Consider the following 26,653-nt stretch of genomic DNA (forward strand, 5'->3'; position numbering starts at 1 on the left):
GGGGTTGTCTTGTTTCTATTGCTCTTGTGAGGGGAAAGAATGGGCAAGTATGGTCACTTGGCGATGAGCACGGACCGAGAAGCGAGCGAGCTGATAGCCTCGGATCTGAAAGAGATGAGGGACGCTGCCAAGAAGCTCGTGGATCACGCGATCAAGTTGGGGAGCTTTGGACTGGGGACTACCATTCTTGAGTGTGTCGCTTCTTTTGCCGCCATGTATGTACATACTCAACCCGCTCTTCAAACCTTTTTTTCTTGTTTCGATGATGTTTTATCACTCTTTAGCTTTGTGACCTGCAAATTCCTCATCGTTGGGTAAACCTTGAACATCGGAAGCCATTTCACGTCTGAATTCGTGTGTTAGAAAGCCTTTTTTTCTGAAACGACGGCGATATCATTGAGCTACGGAATCAGTGTGCATGTGAGAAAGTTTCCCTACCCGAGTGGATCAAAAGGTGGATGAAATCTCCAGGTCAACTATCAATATCATTATTCAGTCCAAAAAAAGAAGAGAAATATCAATACCGCTTATTCAAATTAACTTAATGGGCCGGGGCAATCTCAATCGCGCCCCGCAAGATGGGCTGGCCCATGCAATACCATTTTTCCTCTCCCCCAATAATCTGATTGAACATGTTTGGGCAACACGAGTAGAGAGTAGTAATTCTGCTTTAATCTGGTGCGTAATGCAGCTACTTGTTGGTCTTGGATCGGACGCACTGGAGGACGAACATGCTCACATCCCTGTTGATCCCCTACATCTTCTTGAGCCTCCCTTCATTGTTGTTCACAATCCTCAGGTGATCTCATCGACCTCTCGTCTACATGAAAGTAGTACATCTGCTGTCCTATCTTTCTACTATACCGGCCTGCAATCGTATTTGCTTGAGAAACTTTGAACCCCCGTGATGCAGGGGAGAGATTGGCAAGTGGGTCGCTTTCGTCGCCGTCGTCTTGCGCCTTTTCTTCCCTCGGCACTTCCCAGGTATGCAAAGACTTCGAGCCATTGATTCTATGCTCACATTCCTGAACGGACGAAAAGTTCCATCATCCTGTCCATTACTTTGCCAGTGCAATACTAGGAAATTGATGTCATTACCGTTTTGACAGATTGGCTGGAGATGCCCGGCGCTCTGATTCTCCTGATAGTGGTGGCTCCGAGCCTGTTCGCGAGCACCATAAAGGGGAGCTGGATCGGGGTATTGATCTGCCTCGCCATCGCGTGTTACTTGCTGCAGGAGCACATCCGAGCCTCCGGCGGGTTCCGCAACTCATTCACGAAAGCCCACGGCATCTCCAACACCGTCGGGTTGCTCATCTTGTTTGTCTACCCGGCATGGGCACTGGTGCTCGACATCCTGTAGACCGATTTCGAGATTCTGCCGTTCCCACCATGGTTGTTGGGTGACTAGTGTTTGCTCGTTTGATGTCATTGTCCAGTGATGCCTTGTTTGACCACTGTTCAAATTCAAATTGTTCTGTAAAAAAAACATGTGGACCAAGTAATGCATGAAAGGAACGTTGGCGTTACAGGCGGTGGGCGGCAGTGTCGCACTGAAAGAAAGGTTGTTTGCAATCTTCAGGACTCACGAGGGGATCAATCCCAAACACCAAGTTTAATTAATTGAAAATTCGAGTTAATATAATTGGGAAATCAGAGAGAACAAGTGATGAGTTTGGGAAGTCCAAGGTTGTCCAAACTGACTGACTCCCTAAAATTAAAGATCTTTGACTAACTTTCTAGCCAAAAAAAAAGATCATTGACTAACCCAAAAGATTCCCAGCAATTCTTTTGTTTTCCCCCCACAAAGGCAACGATCATGAGCTGATAGAGTTTTGAACACACATGAGACCATGATGGGTTTTAACACAGGCGCAACAAGCAAGAATACAACGAGCACATAAAATGAATCAAAAACCATTCCCCATTTTCCGACATAAAATCTACCACGACCTCAACATCTGTCCTAAATCAAACAACTTTCGCAAAGTCATCTCGAGGGCCGGCCAGAGCTAGATGAGCGAACTTAGTAAAAACCAGCTTTCCATTAATTTCCATAAGATGAAAGAAGCAAGGAAAGAAGAGGGAAAAAAAAAACGAAAGGATCTTTTACCCTGGTGTCCACATGCACTTTGTCGGCGACGCTTGTTCGTTTCCTCCCCAGCAATTTCCGTTTCCCCCCCCAACAAAGGAACGTGCATGTATCTCGTCGTGACTTCACAAACTGCAAATGCTCCATCTCAATTTCGATTTCCGATTTCGATTCCTGGGTCATGTTCGAAGGGACCAAAAACAAACCCACGAAAATCAATGCGCCGATCGCCCTCCCCCCTCCCGGCTCATTGATTACCCTCCCAACCTCCTCCGCTGTCCCCTTCCCCGCCATTTAATGCAAATTGCATGCCCATTAAATTCGACTCCCTTCTCAAAAAAAAAACACACAAAATTAAATTGAAGAAATAGGATAAATAAAAATTTAATTTCTTTGCAGAGACCCACCCCCCACGCCATTTCATCTCTCTCTCTCTCTCTCTCTCTCTCTCGCTGTGTCCATTAAAAGCACCTGCTGTTGACCCCCATTTCCCCACCTCACCCGCACTTCCCCTGCCCATCTCCCACCGTCCATTCCCCCCACCCCCCCCCACCGCCCTCCCATCCTCGCCGTCCACGTGTCGGCCCGACTCGGAAAGACCCCTCCCCTCCGAGTCAGTCGCCGGTCCTAAATTTTGAAGGTTCCCTGGTTCCCACTACCCCCTGTTGAACCGCTCCGGCGAGAGCAGCGCCTCGGGATCGCCGCACCTCAGCCGGCTCGACGAGTACGCCCCCGACGGCCTCGCGAACATGGGGCTCGCGATCGACTTGCTCCGCCGCGACGATCCCCCTCCTCCGCTGGCGCCGCTCGAGAACCTCACGCTCGACTCCGACAGCGGGAAGAAGCCTCCCCCTCCCCCTCCTCCTCCACCTCCTCCTCCTCCTCCTCCTCTCCGCTTGAAGAACGGCGACTTCATCCCCCGGTAGTATCGGAACGAGAACACCCTCGGCTTCGGCAAGGAGCCGAACGGCGACAGCCTCTTGCTCCAGAACGCTCCGGCGCCCCCCCGGCGGTACCTCCACGGCGAGGCCGTCACGGGCTCCAGGACCAGCCTCTCCGACGCCAGGCTCCTCTCGAAGCCGAACGAGTAGGATCGCTTCAGCAGGAAGTCCCTCGCGTTGCTCCTCCGATCCTCCGATAACGGGTTCGTCCTCCGAGGCGATTGCTCTTCGACGATCTCCGTGACCGTCGTCCCGTTCATGTGGTTACTGTGGGGGCTGTTCGGGTTGTCGAGGCAATCTTCCGTTTCGGCGAGCGGTTCCTCGAGGATGATGTCGCGGAGGATCGCGTCCTCGTCGAGGCTCGGCCGTATCCTCGCCGCCATCAGAGGCACGAACGGAGATTGCGGCAGGAGGCATATCCCGGCGCGGCAGAGGGGGCAGTTGGCGTGCGATCGGAGCCACATGTCGATGCAGTCCACGTGGAACGCGTGGCCGCACGCCGGCAGAGTCCGCACGTAGTCGCTCTCCTCGAACTCCAGCAAGCAAACCGCGCAGTCCCGGGCTCGGTGATCGTGGCCCTTGGCCGTGTAGAGGGAGAGAGGGATGGTCTTGATGACCGCGTCGTCGAGGCCGTACGGCGAGCACAAGTGGAAGGCGGCGGCCCCGCCGGCGTCGGGCGAGTCGAAGAAGGGCGGGGGGGAGTTGAGGTCGAAGGAGGAGGCGGACGGGTGGTAGCGGCGCCGCCGGCGCCGGCGGGAGGAGAGGCGGCGGTGGAGGCGGAGGAGGTGGCGGGAGATGAGGCGGGAGTAGGAGACGATGAGGAAGGCGGCGGCGACCACCGCGACCATCGCGATCAGGGGCGGGCTGAAGTTCACGGCGGACTTGGACGGCGGGGAGGACTGCTGCCGGAGGGGGACGGCCCTAGGGGCCGGGGGGGCGGCGGTCGCGGCCGGGGTCGGCGAGGGGGGCCAGCTCGGAGACGGGGAGGGGGACGGCGAGCTCATGGCGGCGGCGGCGGCGGTGGCGGCGGCGGGAGGGAGCGGCTTCGGCATCGGTTTCGGTTTTGGTTTCGGTTTTTCGACGAGGGAGTGGGGAGGTGTTTGATGAAGAATGCGGGCGGGGGTTGACTGCGCGCACTGTGTTCGGCTCCGATTTGTCGACCCAGTTGGTGGGTGGGTCGACACGTCAACGTTGGTGAATTTAAGGCGACCCGCCCCCCGGGGTGCTATTGTTCCGCTGCTCCGCGAGCCTAGGCGCACGCGCCCCGTCTGGCCACGCGCACGCGCACGCGCCGCCGTTAAATGCATCTCGGCCGTTGTTCAGCACGGGCCCCGACGTGCTTCAACGGCGGAAATCGACCGGTCTCGTGCGCTCGGGTCCACGCGATTGTTGCTCACGTAGGCGATGGACTCCTCGGTGGAGCTGTTTTGGAAGTGGGGGCTTCCCCTGACGTGGCGGGATGCGATAGGCCGGAAGTCGGGATGGGCGGTGGGGCCCGGTAGTAAGGGCTTTGCAATTTGCATTTGTTGTTTTTTTTTTTCTTTCCTTTTCTTATTCAAAGTCATGCTGGGTGGGGAACGTGAAGGATGGTTCTTTCATACTATGTTTGGGTTAAGGTCCTTCTTTTGATGTGGTGGTCCACATAGGGGAAAGAGAGTCGCAGGATGACTCGAAGCATATTGGTTTGAAACTTAGGTTAAAAACTGTTAATCATCCACCACTAGAATAGACGGTGGTGGTAGAGCCTTGTGTGGTGTGATTTCTAGATGATCCATCAAATCGACCGATCCATGAACAGAGATTCGTGCAAAGCGCCTCGATCACAGCGACGCTTTCGCACGTTATCATCGAGCCGATCGATCCGTCCGGAAACTTTCGTGGGTAGAGAAGGGAAAAATTCTCCGATGAACTTGTATTTGGCTGATGCAATTTTCAATTTCGTCCAATGTTTGTAGTAGCTTTATGAACAAACATCGTTAGATATCGGTCGAGTGAAACGATGTACTTTTTAAGCACGTGCTTGCAAGACACCAAAATGAGTAATATGTGTCGAATTTACCCATGTAGCCCTCCGGAGTTAGTATAGTTAACGTGAGATGTCAAAGGAATTTCCTTATCTGATGAACGTTATCTATATAAAGCTCGCCAAATGCATGCGAACCAAAGGATCGCGTGCGCGTGTCAAAGTCCTGAACTTAACTAGTCAAAAAAAATTTCAGTGTATTTCACGAACCCTTGAATTACCGGCCTTTGCGTTTTTACTCCTGAATTGTCAAAATTAAAAAAAATTCGAAACACGCAAAAACTTACGCAGTGGCACAATTTTGTTCCTTCGGGGAGGGGGAAACAAAACTTACCTTCTTATATTTTTCAAAGCATTTTTAACTCTCGTACTGCGACAAGGCCCCTTTGTCAACAAAACCATCCTAGAAGGCACAGGAAGTCAACGAGTCCTGATGTCGGAATTTGGACTCTAGGAGCTTTCCACGCTCTGTGTATATGGTCGCTCTATTCAACAAAAGCCCGGCCGAAATAATTTTCCACTACAATAAATTAACATAAATTAAAGCAGAAATGAAGAAAAATCAAACACAAAAAGAAAGGGGCAAAAGCCACCAAAAATACTGAATTATGCCCACCATTACACGTTTCTATAACAGCAAAAATACCTACACGAGATATTTACCCTCTGTCAAAGTTTTCTCAATAAAAATCGTTAAAAATCTATCTAAATGGATACTAGAAAGCAAGCATTGCTGACACGGCGTCCGCGTGACTTGAATGAAATAAAAACAACATCATATAACGGAACCTTAATAGAGGGTAAACATGTTACATGGATATAAATTTTGAGTTTTTTATTATACAATTAAAAGTTTAGAGTAAATGAGTCACGGTAAATATGATTTTGAATTTTGTATGTCGAAAAAAATGTACAAGGTATGAAGGTATATGTGTCACCGCCACGCTAGGAATAATACGAGGGTTTTTCGTAACTTTTTTCCTCAAAGAAAAACGAAGAAAAATGAACAAAGTGGGGTGTCTTTTTTCCTTTTTTCCCCCATTGGCACATGACGTTTGTCAATGGTCATCTGTTTCGGCGGACAAGACACGTAACGGTGTCGTCGCGCTTGCGTCGGCAACTTGACTCCCATTCCAATTTTTGATTGCACGTCATTGTGCATCGGGCATAACAACTCTAGTACACGTCCATAAATTAGATGGCCGTTTTTGAATTTGCAGTGTGAATTTCTCTCTCTCGTGCTCACACGCACACAATTAACATACGTCTCAGCTTTTGTTAGATGGCCGTCACTAGTACGCGGAAATGCCGATTAGTACACATGATGTATGAGCCTTATTTCTATAGTATTATGTCATTTTCATGCGACTGGCTTGGTCTAAGCCAAAGACGAAGACCGGAGAAATTGTCAAATCAATCCTAAACCTATTGTACGGCGACCAATTCAGTCCTAAACCTTTTTATTTTGCCAATTCAGTCTTAAATCTTTCTAATTCTTGCCAATTCACACCGGCCAATTTTGGCCAGCCGTGACTGGCGGCCGCTGCCAACGCCGATGTGGTAATTTTTTATTTTTAATTTTTCAATTTTTTAATCTTTTTTTTTTTTCGATTTCTTCCTCGTTCGACCGGAGGGGAGGGCGCGAGTCGACCTCGGCTCGCTCGCGCCGCGGCCGACCTCCGCCAGCTGGTTGCGCGGCGAGGTCGAGCCTCGCCGGATCCGGACGAGGCTCGACCTCGCCGTCGCGACCCGGCGACGGGAGGCGAGGCTCGACCTCGCCGTCGCGAGGGCGTGCGAGGTCGGCCTGCCCGGGCGAGCGAGGCCCTAGCAACGCGCGACAGGCGAGGCCCGCGGCGGGCGACCTTGCCGTCGCGACCCGGGCGTGCGAGGTCGGCCTCGCGCCGCCGGGCGAGGCGAGGCACAGCGCGAGGCCGACGCCCGTCGCCGGGTCGCGACGCGCGAGGTCGAGCCTCACCAGATCCGGGCAAGGCTCGACCTCGCCGTCGCGAACCGTGCAACAGCGAGGTCGGCCTCGCCTCGGCAGCGGCGAGGCCGACGAGGTCGACCTCGGGCCCCCCCTCCGGGCGGCCGTCGGCGTCACGGTCACCGGGCCAGAGGAAGAAATCGGAAAAAAAGATTAAAAATTGAAAAAAAAAAAAAAAATTGCCACGTAGTGTTGTAAGACGCCGGCGGCCACCTTCGCTACGGCCGGCCAAAATTAGCCTAAGGACTGAATTGGCAAGAATTAGAAAGGTTTAGAACTGAATTAGCAAAATTAAAAGGTTTAGGACTGAATTGGCCGCCGTACAATAGGTTTAGGATTGATTTGACAATTTTCCCGACGAAGACTTATTTGAATGTCTATCGTAGCTATAGGAGGAAGACTTTACAACATGTTTGAGGAATGTGTTTTGGATCATATTCGGGGAAAAACCTCGATGACCTCTGGTGTATTGACTCGTGGTCTTTGTTTTGTGGTAAATTAGCAAACATTAATAAAGGCAAAAATGACTATAGGATTGAAGTTGACACGAAATAAACATGGTCATTAGGTGTCGTGAGTTTAAAAAATCCAGATCAATCACATCGGCCAACATTTCAAAACTCCATGTCGAGTTTCTTTCCAACAAAGGGAGAACAACCCCGGATATAACCAGAATTAATTCTCGTTCGCCATTTGATAAATTTGGGACGTCGTTATGGATGTAAGCTTTCTTTACATGACTTAACTTGAGGATCGGATTAAATTATGTCAGAATCTTAATAATCAAATTATGTGAACGTATACTATTAACATCGAAAGACCCTTGATTTAGATTCGCCTTTTCCCGCCATAAACGGTAACCCTAGTTTCCTCTCCTGTCGCATTATCTTTCGGCACAACATATAATGATGATGTATGCCCCCACCAAGTTTGGAGCTTCAAAAGTTCGATTCTTATTCCTCCAATGGAATAAAAAGGACTAAAATTGATAATCTCGAAATCTTTTCGGCACTCTTTATGTCCATTCAACATCCACTTAATCCATTGATTTTGTCTTCATCTTGGTAAACGAAACGAAAAGGTCTTAGGAAAACGGAATAGCCTAAAACGGAAAAAAAAAAAAACGAAAAGAAAAACTCGTTGTGGGCCCTTGGGCCGACGAAAGATGTTTCGGGCTCGATTGAAATGGGCTTTTTGCTTTGGGCCCAAGATAAGGCCCAGTAACTCCAATTCGGTCCCGTGCTCTGTTCCGCTCTTTCCATGCCTAGAAACCCTAAAACCCCAAATCAAACTCGCAGAGACCAACCGACGAAGAAGGGCCGAGCAGCAGCGCGAGTAGGACGAAGAAGAAGAAGAAGAAGAAGAAGCAAAGCGAGCGAATCGATCCGTCGACCGACCGAACCAGCCATGTTTCCCGGAATGTTCATGAGGAAGCCGGACAAGGCGGAGGCATTGAAGCAGCTGAGGGCGCACGTGGCCATGTTCGGCGTCTGGGTCGCGGTGGTCCGGGTCGCGCCGTACGTCCTCCACTACTTCTCCGACGAGAAGGAAGAGCTCAAGCTCGAGTTCTAGATGCGATCCTTCGTCCGCATAGGAATTTAGGTAATCGATGCGTTGCTGTGGATCATTTGTTCTTTCCGATAGCGTTTTCTTGTGGGATTCGTTTCTTTAAAATCCGGTTCTGCTTGGCGCTTGTTTTCGCCGGATTTCCAGTACATGGCCTCTAGTAAATTGAAATGATGGATCGAAGGGCAACCTAAGCTTCCCTCTCATGTCTGGATTCAATTTCTCGTGCAAACCAAGGATTAGATTTACCTCGTTATGTACGGGAGGGGGCTGTGAACTTGCTGCATATGTTTGAGTTCATGGCAATAATAGTGCAGCTCTTGGTGTAGGACTAGTTTCAGTGGCACCAGTGAGGAATGGTTGAGCTCTCACTGTTGTCCTTCCTTTTAAAAATTGCACCTTCCTTTAGGACCGGCTCGCCGAGGAAGCGCTTGCTGCCCATGTCGAGACTCGATAATCGAGAGCGGATATGGAAGTTGCATTCTTCAATTGCTCCCTTTTCGGTTCTCATTTCCATTTTTTATCCCCCTCTGTGACTGGCTAAAACATCAGATTGGGAAGAATTTCGGTTTCATTTCTGCCCATTTCTCCCTCTAGTCGAGCAATTTGCACGTCTGAATCGGACAAGGACTTGGGATTAATCGACCGTATGGGAATCATCTGTGTCTTGCATTCTCTTCTATTGAATTGGGGGCTTGTGTTTGTCTATTCAATACTAGAGGCTTCATACCCAAGCGGTCCATAATTTCCATATGAATCAGGGTTTTCAGTTTGCGTTTCGCAAGCAATTGACAGCTACACGACGATGTCACCGTTAAATGTGGAAGCACATTTTTAGTACTTGTTTGCTTATTGGGTGCCCTTTTTCTGGTGATCCATTGGGTTAGACTCAAATGGGGGGACAAAAAAAGATCTTGTTGGGCGATCAAAGCGGCAGTTGTTTTTGGCTTTTGTTGCCCAACTTGCTGCGAGGCGTGTGCTGATGATGTTTTGCTCCATTGTCTTTTGACTATTTGAAGGTCGAAGTCGTGTATTGAAAAGGGAAAAAAGAAGGGCCCAGACTTGTGCTGGAGCCTTATGACTGATGAATCCAGTGTGCTCTTTTGATGTGCTTTTCCTTCCTACAACGGGCGAATAAGTGAAAGTGAACCGAATCCATGACAGGACTATCGACCTTTATGAGTTGCTTCTTGAGGTTTTAGTTGAATATAGAAACTTTGTAAAAAAAAAAAAAAAATTAAAAAAAAAAAAAAATTTTTTTTTTGGAAAAAGGGGGAAAAAAAAAAAAAAAATTTTTTATATAAAAAAAAAAAAAAAAAAAAAAAAAAAAAAAAACTTTTATCCTTAGAATTTCATCTTAAAGGGATGGGAGAAACTGGATGTCTTTGATGCTTGTAGTAAACTTGGCCCGTTTGATTTGTTGTTCTTGCATATTCTACCCTTTCCTTTCAACTTTTTCTTTCTCTTCCTGATGTTGTCCCCCGGAATCTGGTGTTCCATCACCGCAAAATGATTGGTATCGTTGAACCCCTCGTGGAAGGAACATTCGTCATCATGGCTTTCAATAGAAATTTTCGGGAAAATCTTTGAAGAGAGGAGCGAAAGCTAACTAACTGGTGATATAGTTATCCCTTCATCGATGACGATGATATCAGCAGGATGGTCGCCTTTGAAAACTCCATTGAAAGCCATGGTGCCGATCTTCGCTCTCCGAGGGTTCAACGTTAACGGCCACACGATGTTAGAAAAGAGTAGCTGAACGGTCTTACACTTTGGCAAACGCCAATCAGGCCGAGCTGCGTATGGTTCCGATGATTGATCAATTGTTCTCGTAAGCTGCAGGGTCTGTTACTTAAATTCAAACCCCTTCATCCTGAAAATCATCTTGTATCTGTCCAAGTCTCCACGGATCGAGTGTGCAAATGTGACATATCTGCCCCGGTTTAACTTTTGGTCTCCCTTGTTGTTGGTCTTGAGCTTTTCCACCTACGGAGGTTTTTTTTTTTGGGTCAGACACCGTCGGAGTTAAGTCATACAAGTCCCTTTGAATACGCAGTAAAACTAGACCCGTCAAACATTGAATCGGGTTGAAAATGGTCCGATTCAAATGAATCCACTTCATTCATTTTGATTCGGTTTCATGCAATACAAATTTAATGACCCATACGCACTCAGTATTTAATCGGATTTATATCGCTAAAATACTTTCATATTTAGCTCAATTTATGAAAATTCATACCCAAACTGAGGTGAGAGTGCGGAGAGAGTGATGGCGAGATTGAGTGATGGTAAGGGAAAATGAAGAGAGAGTCGTATAGATAAGTTGGGTTTAAGTAAGTTGTTAAACTTATGTAATACATATATTATGTTTAAATCTATTTATTGAACTTAGTCCATCATATATGGGGTTTTTCTTTAAAATATATCCATCATATATATTGGTTAAGATATGGATCTATGACTCATTTTGATAATTTAAATAAATCGTAAGATTTTTTTCGTGTCAAGTTAGTATGCCGACCAATGTCAGAGAATACATGTGGAGGATCCATGGTTGACCAGGACTTTCACAACAATTCCCACGATTTTCCTTGGAAAGGCATGATTGCCCTTCTAAAAAAGTTGCACGTGATTTTTTGATTTATTGGAATAAACCGAAAAATTGGAAGCCACTAATCAGTCCTGCCGACAGCGTTAGGTAAGGTGTCCTTATGCATGGGCTGAAATATCGAACCATGAGCTTCTATTCTCTCTTTTCAACGAGCTTCTATTCAATTTTCCCGTCACCAGCCGGCCGGCCGCCGCCGACCTCGACCTCGGACTCACCCGATTTTGACTCGCTACGGGCCTGGAGGCGGCGCCGGGCGATGGTGGGATTGCGGCGAGGGGGTGGACAGAGAGATTTTGCTGTGCGTATAACTTAAGGGCAGATGTGTTTTTTTCGGCTTGGGAAAGATGCAGGTTGAAAGTTTTTGAAAGTGACGAGGGTTTCTAATAAGTATGAATAAACTTTGAACACACTCTTGTAATTTTCCCATAATAATAATAATAATAATAATAAATGTAGCACGACTCTCTCCATCGTGTGTGACGTATGCATCATTCCGAGATGCTCCCCCCCACTACCTCGGGAGCTCCTCACCGCCCGACACGTGGCGATCCAACGGCCCTCCTTTCAAAAGCAGCTCCAATTGCCCTAAATTCTTCGATTCTTGCATCATCAAATTCCATTTAGTAAATCGACATCGGACAACAACAAGTGTGTTCTTTTTTTATGTATACACTATATTTAACCACCAAATTGAGAAGGGTCGCTTTATTTCTAAACCATTAAAAATGGGCGAAAGTGCATGGCGGGGGGAGAGGGGCATCCTATCTTTTAAGCCCGGCCTTATGTGGTCCACGCTCCGCTCTCCCGCTTTTTGGCCCCCCACTTTGATGTATGTCTCCCCTTCTTTAATATCCTATATATCGAAAGGAAAAGAAAATCACCTTGGTTCTTCTTCCTTTTCATCACATGTAGAATTTCATGTGTTTCATGTGTAACTATAGATCTTCATTGCCTGCTCAAAGAATGCATTGATTGCTATCGATTTGACGGCGACCGGCCAATTATTGTGCGTGTTTGATTACACGGGATGATCCGGACTATCTCGCGTCTCAACTTGAATATCAAAGTCTAAGACGCCTGCCATAATTCGGAGCTGTGTTATCGCTCGTGAATTTCTAGTCACGAGTCCACTTGGTTAGCACAAAAAATTATTGCTGTCCGAATAACATTTTTCTCATTTTCCGACATTTAGATTGCTCGGTGAAATGAATTGACGGAAAATCTTTTCACGGTCTACAGTTAATCTATACTCATGTTCGAGAAAATAACTTCCTTTGTTAAATATCAGAAATCATATTTCATAATACAAACGGACCCGACACTCGGACCTGACACCTCGATGCTTAGGTCGAGTTTGGGACCCTAGGTGCCCGAGTTCCATGCAAACGTGCCGGAATCCCTAATGGCCGGGCTTGGGTACATTGCCCACTTGCTCGGGTCGCTGGCGCCCTGCGCGTGGTCCGCTACGCATTGGCCCGGGACCACGATGCCCAAAATCCGGACTTAGCTTCGAGATTCTTTCTTTAATATGGGTATCATATTTTTTATACAAAAAAAACGTCGGGAAAGAACCTTCGTGTTTGTTTTTTTTTGTAAAATACAGTCAAATATAGAAAAAGAGAAAGAAAGTAGAATCAATTTTCTAAGATAGTTTTATTTAAATAGATGCCAATAAAGAGTGACAAAGGCAGGGCCGGCTTATTTGGTGGACAGCGAAAGGGAGGATCGCCGCCACGCCAGCCAACAATGATTGACCCTCGACGCATCAGCGACCGGTGAAACATGTCAGTCAGGAGACCAAAACCAATGCAAAAGCCGCATCGTCCGACGTGGATTTATTGCGTCATCCACTGGTCCTCCAAATACACCCATCATCTATCTATACTAGCATCGAAGCCCCGCCATGCGCCACCTGTGCAGCAGCTGACTCAGATCCGGCGAATGCGTTTCCGTGCTTCGGCCCTTAAATCAAGCACGTAATCTTGGATTACCGAAGCTTAAGCCAAAATCGGACAGTAGAATCTCCATTTCAGGAATATTTTAGGACCACAGGAAATACAAGAAGGGTCGTGTTGAAAAGGGCATGTATTTTTGGGCAAAACATCCCCCACGTTTTCTCAGCAGTAGAACAGAACAGATCAAATATTCAGGCCAACCATAGTAACAGCAATCTCTCTCTGTGTCTCTCTGTCTCTTTGTGAGCAGAGGAGAGAGAGAGAGAGAGAGAGAGAGAGAGAGAATGGGGGTTCTTTTCTTCTCGTGAGGGGGGCCCCAAAGACGTGCCACCAAGAACTGAGAGAGTCCCAAATGTCAATTCCCACATGATTAAAGCCAATTGTCTCCGCAAACAACTGTAGATCCTTTCCACGAGTCCCAACCCCCTCAAAATTTGCACCCCACAAGAAACTGTAATCACAGAGAGAGAGAGAGAGAGAGTTCTTGTCATAAGCTGACAGTTTCTTCATGGCCACATAGGACTCTTGGGAGGAAGAGAGCAGACCCTTATGCTTTGTCTTGCCTATCTGTCGGCGGTTGGGTGGGTGGGTCAGTCTTCTTCTTCGTCATAATATTTGATCGAGAGAAGTCGAGTTCTGTGATGGCTCGCGAGTGGTTACGATGAACCACCGTGATGAGGAGGGAGGCAAGAGAAGTTGTTCCCCAATAGCGAGGAGATTGCAATTCTATGCAAGAAGTAGGAGGAGGGGATGGATGAAGTGCCTGGCTCGGTGGGGACAAGCGCCAGTTTTGCTCTGAGATTGGGTCAGACCATCTTCTCTTCGGCTTCTCTTCTCTTCATGGCCCTTGGCGTTCAGTTCTACAGCTACACCGCTTTCTGGTAGGTGGTGACCCCTCTCTCTCTCTGTTCTATCATGATCTCGATCAAAACTCAAAATTGGGTTCCTTTTGATTTTGTTGGTGAACTCTCTTTGGGATCGTACCAGTCGGTCTGTTGTATCCATCACGTGTGTCTTTCTTTACGTGAGAAACTCGGTATTATCATTTCCGTCTCCTTGTCCGTTTTGAGGTTACCACAAAAAAAGGCAAAAAAAAGTAAAACTAGGGAGAAGATCAGCCTTCTTGTCGGGTAACCAATCTGTTTCTAGGATTGTAGTGGTTCTCTTCTCGTTCTCTCTCCTAATTTTGATCCGGCGATCCATTTAGAAACCAGATGTCGGAAGAGTTGTAAAGCTTTCTGTCTCTGTGGTCAAAGTGGCTGAGCTGAGAGATTATGTGATTAGCAAGTAGTCTTGTGTCAAGTTCAAAGGGTTATTTCAAGGGCTCATATGGCAGCGTCAAAGAGGATCACACAAATTTATGCTTCACCATCATCTGGCGAAGACTGAACAAAAAGATGCGACTGCCCATTATCCAATATTGGCTTTTGACCTGTACTACTGCTTCGAGTTGCATTCTCTTTGGCATCTACAGGCCAACTCCGTGTGCCTATGCCGTGTGTGTCTTCGACTAATAAATGATTTTCTCCGATGTTTCTTTCCGGCAGTTCTTCTCGTACGTTTGCTTCATGAATGACGCATCTACTTCTGTCACATTGGACTTTTCTTTGCTTGCCGTGTCTTTCTTTAGCTAGTTGCTCACGCCCTGTTAACTCCACGGATTATCCCTGCAAATATTTAAAGCCGGAAATGTAGTTAAGACATAACATCAAGAAAGAGTTGTCCTAACAATTTTCCTCCTTTTGCAAGACTAACATCTTTCTGCTAATTACCACAAATTGCCGACATCAATAGATACCATTTTGGCAGAAACAGAATGATCAGCTGAAACTGTTGTCAAGTCAATTTAATGATCGAATGAACTTGAATCAATATTATCGGTACTATTTGCATCCTTTTGACTACTTTTGAACTCTGCAATTGTTACTGATGCAGCTACTTGGTCACAATCATGGGTTTAAACATACCGTGGAGTTTTACCTTGGCATTGGTGGACGGATACTCCGTCCTGGTTAAGTGCCCGCTCCGACAACCTGGAGTTCTATTCATCATCGTAATCGGAGACTGGGTGCGCACTGCATACTCCCTGCGTAATTAAACAATTGAAAAATTGGGTTGTTAAACGTAAGGCTCTTTGTTACAGGTGCTGTCCACTCTCACACTAGCGGCAGCTAGCTCAACAGCTAGTGTCGTGGATCTGCTGGTGCACGCCGATGGGTCTTACTGCCCTCCAAAGTTCTGCAGTAGATACCAGATATCGGCGGCCATGGCCTTTTTATCGTGGTTTTTGTCCCTCGCTTCGTCACTCTTCAACCTCTGGTTGCTCCCAGCTTTGTGAATTCTTTGGGTCTCAAGATTTTGCAGTGTTCACTGGAAATGTTCCGTGACAATCTCGCAACTGGATCGTGTTTAGCATTCTTGTTTACAGAAAAAGAGATCTCTGGCTATACTGTAATGGAAATTATAGCATCGAGCGTGCAATTGTAGAGCAGAAAGTTACGCTGGGAGCATAATGTTCTCCAGATCATTGTGCAAAATATACAAAGTTCTTCCTAGTTTTGTCGTCAGGAATCACAAATGCAATTCTTTCATTGTCTACGAGGGTTATAGCGTAGCGTGTCTATAAAAACTGACCACTTCGGATCTTTCTGCCGGCTTTCATGTATCCCGCAATGAGGATTGAGCTAGTGTGTAGCTTTGTCATGCTCTGAGACTTTGTATATCAGAATCTCTAGGAGATTAGTCTTGCATATTTCAAATTGTCTAATTATTTCAGTTTGCTCTCTCACTTTCGCGAGAAACATAACACCTGAGAACATTTCTTTTCATCCTTGCAGTCCCATATACCCAACAACCCATATCTCTCCCTCATTCAAACTAAATTTCTCAAATATAAGCATCTTGGTGGCCACAGTCGTCTCGTCTCCGGAGAGCATTCCAATGAGAGATGATCATCAACCTCAATTTGTTGCTCTTTTACAGAGTTCACATCTACAAACAATCTTCTCATTGTCTGAAGATCAATAATAAAATGTAGATCCATCAAAAGAGATGCTTCCCTTGTTTTACAAAACGGACTCGTAGGAACACAGGCCTCTAATCACCTTTCCAACGTACTTGCACACAATTTCATATCAACCCGAGCCAAGTACTTTCTTACCTCGACTTGCTCCACAACCAATCCTTCCGATGTTTGTTCTTCTCCTAGGACAAAAACCCAGCCAAACCATGGTAACATCCACTCCTCCGCTCCACTCAGCTCCACAGTGAATTCAACTTTCCTTCTGAAGCAAATTTCCAAGCAAAAGAGAACATAGAGCACATAAACCTTTGTTTAAGATAGTTCTACCACGAGTCGTCACAAAACAGCTAGCAGAGGCTCTGGTGATGAATTCCGCTACCTATGAAAGCATGAAATCTCGCATTAGCAGATGCGGATCCCAGAAGCATGACCTACATCAGAACTTCTCCAGAAAGTGGTTAAACCAACTAATACCTTTTGTGCTTTGCTAATCCACTTTCTGTTGCATGTCTAGCATTTCTTTTCTCAGCTTCTCCACCATTTCCTTGTTCCCTTTCTTCTTGCAACCATCAATAAAAGCAGTGTAGATCTCTGAATTCGTTTCAAAACCTTTACCTACCATCTCTGCCTGGAGCCTCAAAGCTTCTTCCATCTTCCCCTCCAAGCACAACCCGATTATCAAAACCTCATAACTCTTCCCTTTTGGCAACAAACAAGAATTATCTGCTGCACCTCTCAAAATAACCAGAGCTTCAAAAGCCCTACTCTGACCACACAGCGCTATGGTCATTGCATGTATTGTTGATGCCTCTGGCCCAAACTTTTTTCTACACATGTCCTTATAAACCAGCAATGCCGAATCGACATCTCCTACATTACAGTACCCCTTTATAAGGTGCTCATAAGTGACACCAGTACTCTCCAATCCATTCAATTCCATTTCTCTCGCCAATTCCTCGGCCCTCTCAATCTGTCCGTTCTCAGAAAAACCGGCAATGATCGTGTTGTAGGCCAAAACATCAGCCTCGATCCCCTTAACTCTCATCTCATCCCAAATTTTCTCGGCTTCGGCAACCTTCCCATCCTCACAACACACAGCCATCAAGACACTATAGCTGTGCACATTCGGTGCACAGCTCAACCTCACCATTTCGTCCCAAATCTCCTCGACTCTGTCCGCAGCGCCGTCCCGATAGAAGCAGGTCATCAATGTATTGAAAGTATGCACATTCGGGCTAATCCTGACGACCCCTTTCGGGTTCCCCACATTTCCACCATCACTCACCCTGAAAACCTCCTTATAAATCTCATAGCCCGCCAATGCACCCCTACGCCTAGAAACCCAGCAGATTAACGAATTCAAGGTAGCGACTTTAGGGCTCAGACCGCGCGACCTCAACAGCCTGGCGATTTCCAGAGCCGCGTCGACCTTCTTCGCTTCCAAGCAACACTCGATCAACAAATCGAACACGAAGGGCGCGGAATCGCACTCCCGGTACGTCCGCACGAGCACCTCGAAGACCCCGACGGGCTTCGTATCGGGGGAGATCCTGAGGGCTTCTCTGATCAAGCCCTGCGCGGCGCGCTTGAGGCGGGCCCTGGAGAGGACGTGAATGGTGGTGGCGTAGGAGCGCAGGTCGTGGTCGCAGAGGGAGCGCCGCTGCGTGAAGAGGAAGAAGCGGAGGGCGAGGTGGGGGCTGTTCCGGAGGCGGAGGGCGATTTGGGAGAACTCCGCCGGGGCGAGGCCGCCGGGGCACATGGAGCGGAGGTGGGTCCACCGCGACTTGGAGCGGTGGTGGGTCAGGAGCGAGACGACGTCGGAGACGAGCGCTTCGCTGGAGGTGGCCGCGGAGGAGAACGGTGAGCAGAGGTGGCGACGGAGGTTGAGGAACGCGAATCGGGTCGCCATCGCCATCGCCGGGAACAGACCAATTCGAGCAGCGAGCGAAGGCAGGGGTGGGAGGGAACCCGACCGGAATTTTTCTGGTTCGGGTCGGTTCGATTCGGGACGGTTCGAGCCTTTTTTACGCCGGTAGATGATTGGGCCAATTGGGCCCGACGAGAAAAAGATCTTTGGGCCTTAGAGCTTAATTGTGGCCTATTGGGAATTTGGTAGCTTGTGGTTGTGGATTGGAGGTGTGAATATTTTGGTGTGTTGTTTTTTTTTCTTCTTTTTAATGCTAGAAAACGTTTAAAAAAAGATTTTCCTCCAATCAAATGAACTCAAAATATTTCTACAACTAACCATTAGACTTGTCAAACGGGTGGGTCAGATCGGATTTGGGTCAGGACTAAAATGGTCTGACCCAAATAGACCAATTTAACCCATTTTGATCCAATTCCATGTAATGAAAATCTAATGACCCATACTCGACCCAACTCATACCCAACCCTACTCATATTACTAAAATATTTTCATATTTAACTAAATATAGGAAAACTAATATAAACAAGAGTGCGTAATGAATGAATGCAAGATTAAGTGAGGGCGAGAGAGATGAGTTGAGTTTAAATAAATTGAAAACCCATTTATGACCTATTTACAACCTATTAAAGACGTTAATACCCATTTATGACCTATTTAATGAATATAACTAATTCATTTATGATCTATTTACTGATATATGAGTTAAGAAATGGGTTTATGACCCATTTTGATAGGTCTACTAACCATGAAAGGACTAATTATGATAAGATAAAACAAATGTTCGAAAATTTAGTGGATTTAGGAAGATGAACTTAAAAGTTCATGAAATAGGAGATATCTAACTTGCCAATGTTAAGAAATATTATATATATTCCAAAATTTCTAGAAAGTTTGAAAAACTCAAGATTTAAAGTGTTAGAGATTTGATTTAGCTTTTAAATCAAAATTTTTTATTCTTCTTGAATCATTTAGTATCATACAAATATGTTTCACATAATGACTGTCGCGACCGAACTCCCCGGGTTTTTTTTTTTAAAACATCCAAAAAGGGAGGATTTGCCTGGTACGTGCTAAGTCTAGGTTCAGGACTTAACTCGGGCCCTCCCAAGCCCATACCATATCGCGACTTAGGGTTTAAGTATTTAACATGCAAGTGGTTTATACCAAGGAGTCGCCACTAATCGATTTGGGGTAGGTCGATTAGAAATCCAAATAGGGTGATGGGAGAATCACCATATTCCTGCGAATCAGAGATTAACTGAGTTCGGGGACTTGGTTACACTAGTTGGATAACTAATGCCCTTTCGGTACCATTTTACCCTGCTCATTTCCGAAAACATTTGTCAGGCAATTTGGATTGATTTTAGGACATTTCTCCTAACATGTGAGGTGATCAAGCGAGTGCATAATCAGAAACGATCAGCAGTCAGGAACACAACAATTCATGCAGCCTAAGGTTCTAACCTTAACTAAGTCAGATGACATTCAAAAATACAACAACTCATGCAATTGTACTAAAAACATGCATAATAATACAACGGTAATAAAAACTAACATGCAAAATACTACTGCGCAACCTCAGACTTGTCTAATTTAAACAAGACAAAAACTTACATAATAATACTGCAATAAATTAAAACAAATATATCACATAGATAAAAAAGGATATTTTCTCTCTCTTTTTTAATAATTGTTTTTTGGATAAAAAAATACAGAAGAAGAAAAAAAAATTAAAAAAATAAAACAAAATAAAATAAAATAAAAAAGCCAGGGAAAACGAAAAAAGAAAAGAAAAGAAAAATTTAAAATTTATATATATATTTTAAAAAATAAAAATAAAAAATAAAAAAATAAAAAAAACGGATCCGGACCGGGTCGGAACCGACCCAGGTCAACGGACCCGACCCGGGGCGTTGACCCGGGTCGGATCAGCTAAACCGGGCCGGTCGGACTGACCCGGGTCAACGGATCCGACCCAGTCGTTGACCCGGGTCAGGTCGGCTGAACCGGGTCAGGCCGAACACGTGGGAGCAACCGCCGGCGAAGCCGAAAATCGACCTCTCGCCGGCGGACCCAGACCGGCGCCGCCCCCAATTCGACCCCTGGGACCAAAACCAAGCCTCTCCACCCACCGGGGTCACCGTCCGACCGCCGTTCGCCGGCTGGCGACCAAAACAAAAACTGGTTTCATTGAGGCTTTTTGTCGAACAGGTGGGGGGGGCGGTGAAAAACTGGAAATCTTGACCTCCTCCGGCGAGCTGGTCGGCTCCGGCGACTTACCTCACCTACGACGGTGACACACAAACGGCGGGGGACGGCGGTATGGGCCGGGACTCGTGCGAAACGGCCAGCGCGGGTCCCGGCCAAACCGATCAGAGAAACAGAGCAGAACAGAGGTGGTTCGGGCCGGGGGGAATCTCATCGTCGACAGCGCGTCTGGGGGAATTCCGGTGGGTCGGGAAGCGACGGCGACGCTACTGGGAACCTGCAAAAACCGACTCTCCTCTCTTTCTCTCTCTATTTTCTCTATTTTCTCTCTTGGTTTTTCTCTCCTCTCTCTGTCTCTGTTTTTCTTTTAATCTGGCCAACCGACTCCTCTCCTCTCTTTCTCTGGTCTTTTATGGTCGCGGTACGAGTACGGCGGTCGTCGGAAGAGCTCTCAGTCTCTCTGTGTCGCTCAATCTCTCTCTTTCTCTCCCGGCTTCTCTCTGCTCTGTTTCTTTCGTAAAACGGCCGGCTGGCCTCTCTCTCTCTCTCGCGCTATTTATAGCCGGCGACGACGGTGCCCCTCTGCTCCTCTACGTCGACGTGACGACGGTCTGCACCGGCCTACGCCATCCCACGACTTTCGTGGCCATTATAGGCCCGTGCAGAGCAGGGGCGGAGCAGGTCTGAGACGGGCAGGGAGGAACAGGAAGCCGAGAGGGAGGAGGAGATAAGGGGAAGCCAGGAAAACGGGGAGGACGAGACTGGCAATTAATGCCAGTCCCGTCGGCGTGCTCATCCGGCCCTGCTCTGGCCGGATAGCGACGCCGAGGAGCTGCGCCACCGTGCGTCACGCTGCCGTCGGGCACAGGGGAGAACAGGGCAGCGAGAGCAACGGGGGGAAGAAGGAAGGAGGAGGGCTGGGCCGGGCCAGGCCCAGCCGCACGGGGGGGAAAGGAGAAGGAAAAAAAAGAAATGGGCCCGGGCCCGCGGAGGGGAAAAAAGAAAAGGAAGAAGAGTGGGCCAGGGCCCATGCGCGGAAGGAAAGGAAAAAAGAAAACGGCCGGGTCGGCCCGACCCCGACCCGGCCCGACTCGGTTTTGTTTTTTTGAAAAAAAATTTTGAAATTTTTTTTTAAAACTCTAATAGGCCCTATTAATGCAAAATGTGCCTAATTTCTATATGCAATGCATTTAAATAGAAATATTTTTTTATTTTAGGAATTAAAGAAAATTAACTCCTAAATTTTATGTACTTAATTTTGGGCAAATTAAAAATAGGTGTCAACAGCTGCCCCTCTTTGAAGGTGAGCTCGCAGAGGTTGCGCTCGTAGAGGTTACATTCAAAGATAAAAATGACACCTAAAGTTGGCCCATGTATGCTCAATGAATGCTATTTTTGGCGAGACCGTGAGTCTCATTTTTATGATGTGATATAAGATGATGCATGCTAAAGCAAATAAAAACATACCTGGGGCTACTTACCTTGCCGAAGGGTAGAGTAATTCCAAATAGTTGATATTGTGTGTCGAGGACTCGAACCTGTCTTCGGTCGCCTTGACGGGGAAACGGTTTGTCTTGGACCCGAGCCTTTCTTCGGTCGCCTTGATTGGATTTTGCTTTACCAAAGTACCTGCATCATAGGGGGTACCTGAAAAGACTTGATGTGAACAAAGGGGGTTAGTCCTGTGCTCAGGAGGGTGAACAAAGGGGTCAATCCAATGTTCAAAGGGTGAAAAAAGAGGTCAATTCGATTTTCAAAGGGTGAATAAATGGGTCAATCCAATGTTCAGAGGGTGAACAAAGGGATCAATCCGATGTTCAGAGGGTGAACAACGGGGTCAATCCGATGTTCAGAGGGTGAACAAAGGGGTCAATCCGATGTTCAGAGGGTGAACAACGGGGTCAATCCGATGTTTAGAGGGTGAACAAAGGGATCAATCCGATGTTCAGAGGGTGAACAACGGGGCCCGTGCGGGGAAGGAAAGGAAAAAAGAAAAGGGCCGGGTCAGCTCGACCCCGACCCAGCCCGACTCGTTTTTTTTTTTGAAATTTTTTTTTGAAATTTTTTTTAAAACTCTAATAGGCCCTATTAATGTAAAATGTGCCTAATTTTTATATGCAATGCATTGAAATAGAAATATTTTTTTATTTTAGGAATTAAAGAAAATTAACTCCTAAATTTTGTGTACTTAATTTTGGGCAAATTAAAAATAGGTGTCAACGATGACGAAAATAGGCTTTTCATGTAACATTTCGGTAGAATTAGTTTAAGGTGGAAAGCATATAGAGAGAGAGAGAGAGAGAGAGAGAGAGAGAGAGAGAGAGAGAGAGAGAGAGAGAGAGATATTAAAGTAGCAAACATTAGTACCAATCACATCAGAAGAAATTCTTTCACCTCAATGGACGCAAAGTTCCCAAGGACTTGAGATCTAAAGATAAAGGCAAGGCTGATTTAGCCACTTTTTCATCTTGTTCCCTATCAAAACCAAGCCATATTTGTTCAGTTCCCGAGTGCATACATATCAGAACGATGCATCACAAGTGCAAAAGATGGATTAGAGGAATTGATCACGAACCCATTTCAACACTAACAGTCTACTCTACCGCAAACACAAATGGATCCTGAAGTTTGATCTAATGTGCAATGTCGTCTCTAAATTTTTAATTGTCTAATGTGATCTCTGAATTTTGGTCCAATGTTCAATGTCTTCTTTGAACTTTTAATTTGTTCAATATAATATCTGAATTTTGGTCCAATATTCAATGTGGTCCATGAACATGTTGTCCCTAAACTTCTAATATATTCAATATGGTCCCTGAACTTTTAAATATTTTTATATAGTTTGTGAACTACATTAAATATTTACCAACAGTTCAGGGACCACATTGAATAAATTAAAAGTTTAGAGATGACGTAGTTCAAGGACCATATTAAACAAATTAGAAGTTTAGATACGACGTTGCATATTGGGTCAAAATTGAGGGATCACGTTACACAAATTAAAAGTTTAGAGATGACACTATACATTAGACTAAAATTTAGGAACCATTTGTGCTATTATCGCAAAAGAAAAAAGCAAATATACTATTCATTGTACAATCTCTTTTCCAATATTGCAAGTACAATACAATTATTCCAAGATAGAGGAAAGTGGAGAATTAGGAGTCGTGTTCACTCAGCTAAGCAGGAACATTTCAGATGTTTCATGGGTTCCTAAAAAGCCAATAAAGAGAAAAAAGAGAGAGATAAGTACAAAGCATTGTTGGTTGACTGAATGGTATTGATGCCTCTCCATCTCTTTTAAAACATTGAACAGTCACCCCTCTTCTTTTCTAATGACAACCACTGAACTCTAGCTAGGGAACATAAAAGAGAAAGGAAAAACAAATGCAAGAACAGCATCTTGAATTATTGATGAAAATGCGCATGGCATATGATGCTTCCTAAGGTTAATAAGCAACTTTAATGACCTTAATGTTCAATCAAGCTAGGAACTTTGTTACCCGGATTGAATGTGAATCGATTCCTATACGTGATTCAATGCCAAGTTGGTACCATAAGAAGCTGCATCAATTGGAAAAAAAGAACCCAGATGAAATGAGGAGATTCCCACACCATGGGTCATAAGAAAGAAACGTGTGGATAACACACTAATGAAAGTGCCCTAAAATGCTAGTAATAAAACTTTATATTATATATGGTGGATATTATTTTGAGCCCACGAAATTAGGTATGTGAGGGGGTTGGGAATTGGAATATGTTCTGTCCTGTGGATTGAGATTGAGATTGAGATTGAGTGGTTGCTAGTTGAAGTATTTTGGGTTTCTTTCTCTTCCTTGTCAAAGCATTTTAGAATTTGGTTGCATCAAGAGAGGTTAAAGCATATGACAAAAAGCAAACATGTACGCTTAAGATACAAGTCCAAGAGAGCATGTTAATTACATTCTGAGCCTTGTAAAGAAAAAGAAGAAGGTGATTTTTGTGCGGAAGTTTTCGATATTGGATATGAGAAATTAATTAATTAAACCATGCTCAACGGGAAAAAACTTAAAAAAAATGATAATAAGCCGCCATGCACACTTCCTAGATATTGATGATCTTTTTCCACTATATTGTAGAAAGGCAAAATAATAATAATAATAATTGTGCACTCAAAGTAAAGTCCTTGATTTTCTTTTTCCTTTGAGAATTTCTTTTTGGGTCCAATCCTTGGAAAAATTCCAAAAGTAAATTTATCTGACGTGTGAATATATGACGACATATAATATCTCAACCATATGTAAATATATGTTATTTAACTCAAAGAGGATAATATTAGAATCGGAGGGGACCTTTTATCTATATATACGTGAATTGAGGACCATTCGCCGTCGCTTCTAGGTTATGTTTTTTCTTAGATCGAGTAATTATAATCTTTGAAAGGCAAAAATATTCTCTGACTATGAAGGCCATAGCATCTTCTTAGCTTATCGATATGATTCCATATACCTTAGTCGCTCAGGCCATATTAAACAACGATTGATTGCTGCATATAGCACATTACAACATTTAATTTTCTTCTTATTCTGTTGAAGATCGGTGACTATTAAACCGAGAATATTACCATGCTAGATTCTTATTCGCCTGAAAGTTACCTTGATTAAGCATTGATCCTCGAGAAAAAATGCCTGAATAACGAGCACTAAGTTCTAAAGTTTAATATGCTCAGGGGAATAAATTTACGCAATAATTCTAAAGCTTTTTCCATGTTCCTGCGCGCTATAACTTTACGGCTTTAAAAAATTGATTTTGATTGATCATGGGTTTCGAAGAAATAATGCTATCTTATCGCATCTAGGCTAAATTATTGTTATCGTCAATATTTTTAGTTCAAGCAAACAATACTGAGCATAGTCCCGCTACAGCATTTTGTCTCATTTTGGAAACATCTCGACATGTTTTTTGTATTATATATGCATCAGATGACAGAAGCTGATTGATTATGCAAAGTGAAAGTTCCAATTCTTCATGTGGGACACGACGCAAAAAATTTATGCCTTGTGTCTGCACTTTCCCTTCTTGACGCAACTTGTTCTCTTGTGTACACTCAATTTACAACCATCACCACTATCCCCCAAAAGCACAATTCCCTCCCTTCCTTCAACAGCAAGCCAAAGTGAAGAGAGATTAACCTCCTTTAAGATCCCTGATCAACCTTGGTCTTTCCATGACCAGCAAACCAACAGTTCTCGTCTCAAAGCAACCGCTATAAGTACCCATTTCGAGGGTTCTTCCTGCATTGCTAGAGACCAAATTTCTACCATGAAGTACCATGAAATCTCCCACTTCAGCCACCCCCAGCACACCCTGACGTTCGAGTACACCGAGTTCCCGTTCAAGTGTGACGGGTGCAAGGAGATCGGCATCGGCTCGCACTACAGTTGCCCCACGTGCAACTTCGACCTCCACTCGCACTGTGCCATCCCGTCTGCAACCGTGTCGCATCTCTTCTACCCCAAGTGCTCCTTCCAGTTCATGTCGAGGCCGCCGACGGAGGATGGGCCCCGCTGCTGCGACGCGTGCAGGAAGGACGTGGCGGGCTTCGTCTACCACTGCCGCACCTGCGGGTTCGACCTCCACCCATGCTGCGCGAAGCTGCCAATGGTGCTGGACGATGGGGATGTGAAGCTCTACTTGTATAGGAAGGTGAGTGCGCCTTGCCATAGGTGTGGGAAGAAAGGGAGGAGCTGGAGCTACAGGTCCAGCTGCAAGAGGTACAATTTGCATGTGGCTTGTGTGAGGGAGATGTTGGTGGAGAGTTGGCATGATATATATGTCGGGCTTGGGAAAGGCGGCGGCGGCGGTTCCAGGAGAGGGCTTCCGACTAGAATCCCCAGCTTGAAGGACACGCTCCAGACACCACATAACAGGAGCAAGAGCAAGAAGAAGAAGTGTTACGAGATGGCCGGTTTGGCCCTCCAATTCGTGATATCCGCGGTGTTAGGCGACCCGACAGCCCTTATTGCCGGTGTTATCGGCTCGCTTATGTCTCAAGCATGACCGGCGACGTGTCAATCGGGAGTGGATGGTGAAATTTGCTCGTAAGGACATGATGAATAATGCAATCCAAGACCTGGGTGGTGTTTAGATGGTGCGTGCATGCATGACGATATGGTCTTTATTAGGTTATTATAATCCAAGTGTCCGTACTCCTGCTCTATTGTGAATAGACCCTGTTCACCATGCTTTAGTTTATCCATTCATGTTTTCTCCAAAGGTTTTATTCTAGGCATTCTCGAAATACTTAAATGGAAAAACTTCGTAAAAGAAAAAAAAGAGTGAACG

The 26,653-nt window shown here is 45.7% G+C and overlaps 6 protein-coding genes and 1 non-coding gene across 8 annotated transcripts; 4 read left to right on the forward strand and 3 right to left on the reverse strand.

Annotated features, from left to right (window-relative positions):
- The first annotated feature begins 39 nt into the window (after window positions 1-39).
- LOC115672852 (cold-regulated 413 plasma membrane protein 2-like) lies at window positions 40-1,529 on the forward strand. Its single transcript, XM_030594819.2, has 4 exons — window positions 40-215; window positions 692-799; window positions 914-984; window positions 1,110-1,529. Exons 1-4 carry the CDS (start codon window positions 40-42, stop codon window positions 1,361-1,363), a joined length of 609 nt encoding a protein of 202 aa, XP_030450679.1. The 3' UTR covers window positions 1,364-1,529.
- On the reverse strand, window positions 456-2,333 carry LOC115672525 (uncharacterized). 2 transcript variants are annotated; one of them, XR_008814837.1, is made up of 3 exons: window positions 2,114-2,333; window positions 1,099-1,457; window positions 456-1,025 (listed from the first exon to the last, which is right to left on the reverse strand). It is a non-coding gene; the product is annotated as an uncharacterized LOC115672525 (transcript). The 2 variants fall into 2 exon arrangements; XR_008814838.1 differs by lacking the exon at window positions 2,114-2,333 and adding an exon at window positions 1,769-2,093.
- A 292-nt stretch (window positions 2,334-2,625) lies between these two features.
- Window positions 2,626-4,199, reverse strand: LOC130134450 (RING-H2 finger protein ATL65). The gene has a single exon (XM_056304704.1). The coding sequence runs from the start codon at window positions 4,083-4,085 to the stop codon at window positions 2,748-2,750; it is 1,338 nt and encodes a 445-aa protein (XP_056160679.1). The 5' UTR covers window positions 4,086-4,199; the 3' UTR covers window positions 2,626-2,747.
- A 4,116-nt stretch (window positions 4,200-8,315) lies between these two features.
- LOC115672446 (mitochondrial import receptor subunit TOM6 homolog) lies at window positions 8,316-8,854 on the forward strand. The gene has a single exon (XM_030594255.2). The coding sequence runs from the start codon at window positions 8,448-8,450 to the stop codon at window positions 8,610-8,612; it is 165 nt and encodes a 54-aa protein (XP_030450115.1). The 5' UTR covers window positions 8,316-8,447; the 3' UTR covers window positions 8,613-8,854.
- Window positions 8,855-13,085: 4,231 nt separating this feature from the next.
- On the forward strand, window positions 13,086-15,739 carry LOC115672752 (CASP-like protein 5C1). The gene is made up of 3 exons (XM_030594678.2): window positions 13,086-14,053; window positions 15,108-15,240; window positions 15,316-15,739. Exons 1-3 carry the CDS (start codon window positions 13,923-13,925, stop codon window positions 15,508-15,510), a joined length of 459 nt encoding a protein of 152 aa, XP_030450538.1. The 5' UTR covers window positions 13,086-13,922; the 3' UTR covers window positions 15,511-15,739.
- On the reverse strand, window positions 15,618-18,174 carry LOC115672751 (pentatricopeptide repeat-containing protein At2g15980). The gene is made up of 2 exons (XM_056304825.1): window positions 16,669-18,174; window positions 15,618-16,573 (listed from the first exon to the last, which is right to left on the reverse strand). The coding sequence occupies exon 1, from the start codon at window positions 18,107-18,109 to the stop codon at window positions 16,682-16,684; it is 1,428 nt and encodes a 475-aa protein (XP_056160800.1). The 5' UTR covers window positions 18,110-18,174; the 3' UTR covers window positions 15,618-16,573; window positions 16,669-16,681.
- Window positions 18,175-25,335: 7,161 nt separating this feature from the next.
- Window positions 25,336-26,584, forward strand: LOC115672925 (uncharacterized). Its single transcript, XM_030594927.2, has one exon. The coding sequence runs from the start codon at window positions 25,337-25,339 to the stop codon at window positions 26,366-26,368; it is 1,032 nt and encodes a 343-aa protein (XP_030450787.2). The 5' UTR covers window position 25,336; the 3' UTR covers window positions 26,369-26,584.
- The last annotated feature ends 69 nt before the right edge of the window (window positions 26,585-26,653 follow it).

Source organism: Syzygium oleosum, unplaced genomic scaffold (assembly GCF_021117445.2).
Source record: "Syzygium oleosum isolate NSW1041296 unplaced genomic scaffold, Sole_v2.1 Sole_v2.33, whole genome shotgun sequence".
Classification (NCBI taxonomy): domain Eukaryota; kingdom Viridiplantae; phylum Streptophyta; class Magnoliopsida; order Myrtales; family Myrtaceae; genus Syzygium; species Syzygium oleosum.

Excerpts from the sequence above, each read along its gene's own strand:
- LOC115672852 (XM_030594819.2), top strand. The coding sequence starts at position 40 with ATGGGCAAGTATGGTCACTTGGCGATGAGCACGGACCGAGAAGCGAGC. Across the intron at positions 216-691 it reads GTCGCTTCTTTTGCCGCCAT|CTACTTGTTGGTCTTGGATC; the intron begins GTATGTACATAC and ends TGCGTAATGCAG. Across the intron at positions 985-1,109 it reads CTTCCCTCGGCACTTCCCAG|ATTGGCTGGAGATGCCCGGC; the intron begins GTATGCAAAGAC and ends CCGTTTTGACAG.
- LOC130134450 (XM_056304704.1), bottom strand. The coding sequence starts at position 4,085 with ATGCCGAAGCCGCTCCCTCCCGCCGCCGCCACCGCCGCCGCCGCCGCC.
- LOC115672446 (XM_030594255.2), top strand. The coding sequence starts at position 8,448 with ATGTTTCCCGGAATGTTCATGAGGAAGCCGGACAAGGCGGAGGCATTG.
- LOC115672752 (XM_030594678.2), top strand. The coding sequence starts at position 13,923 with ATGGATGAAGTGCCTGGCTCGGTGGGGACAAGCGCCAGTTTTGCTCTG. Across the intron at positions 14,054-15,107 it reads TACAGCTACACCGCTTTCTG|CTACTTGGTCACAATCATGG; the intron begins GTAGGTGGTGAC and ends TTACTGATGCAG. Across the intron at positions 15,241-15,315 it reads TCATCGTAATCGGAGACTGG|GTGCTGTCCACTCTCACACT; the intron begins GTGCGCACTGCA and ends TCTTTGTTACAG.
- LOC115672751 (XM_056304825.1), bottom strand. The coding sequence starts at position 18,109 with ATGGCGATGGCGACCCGATTCGCGTTCCTCAACCTCCGTCGCCACCTC.
- LOC115672925 (XM_030594927.2), top strand. The coding sequence starts at position 25,337 with ATGTGGGACACGACGCAAAAAATTTATGCCTTGTGTCTGCACTTTCCC.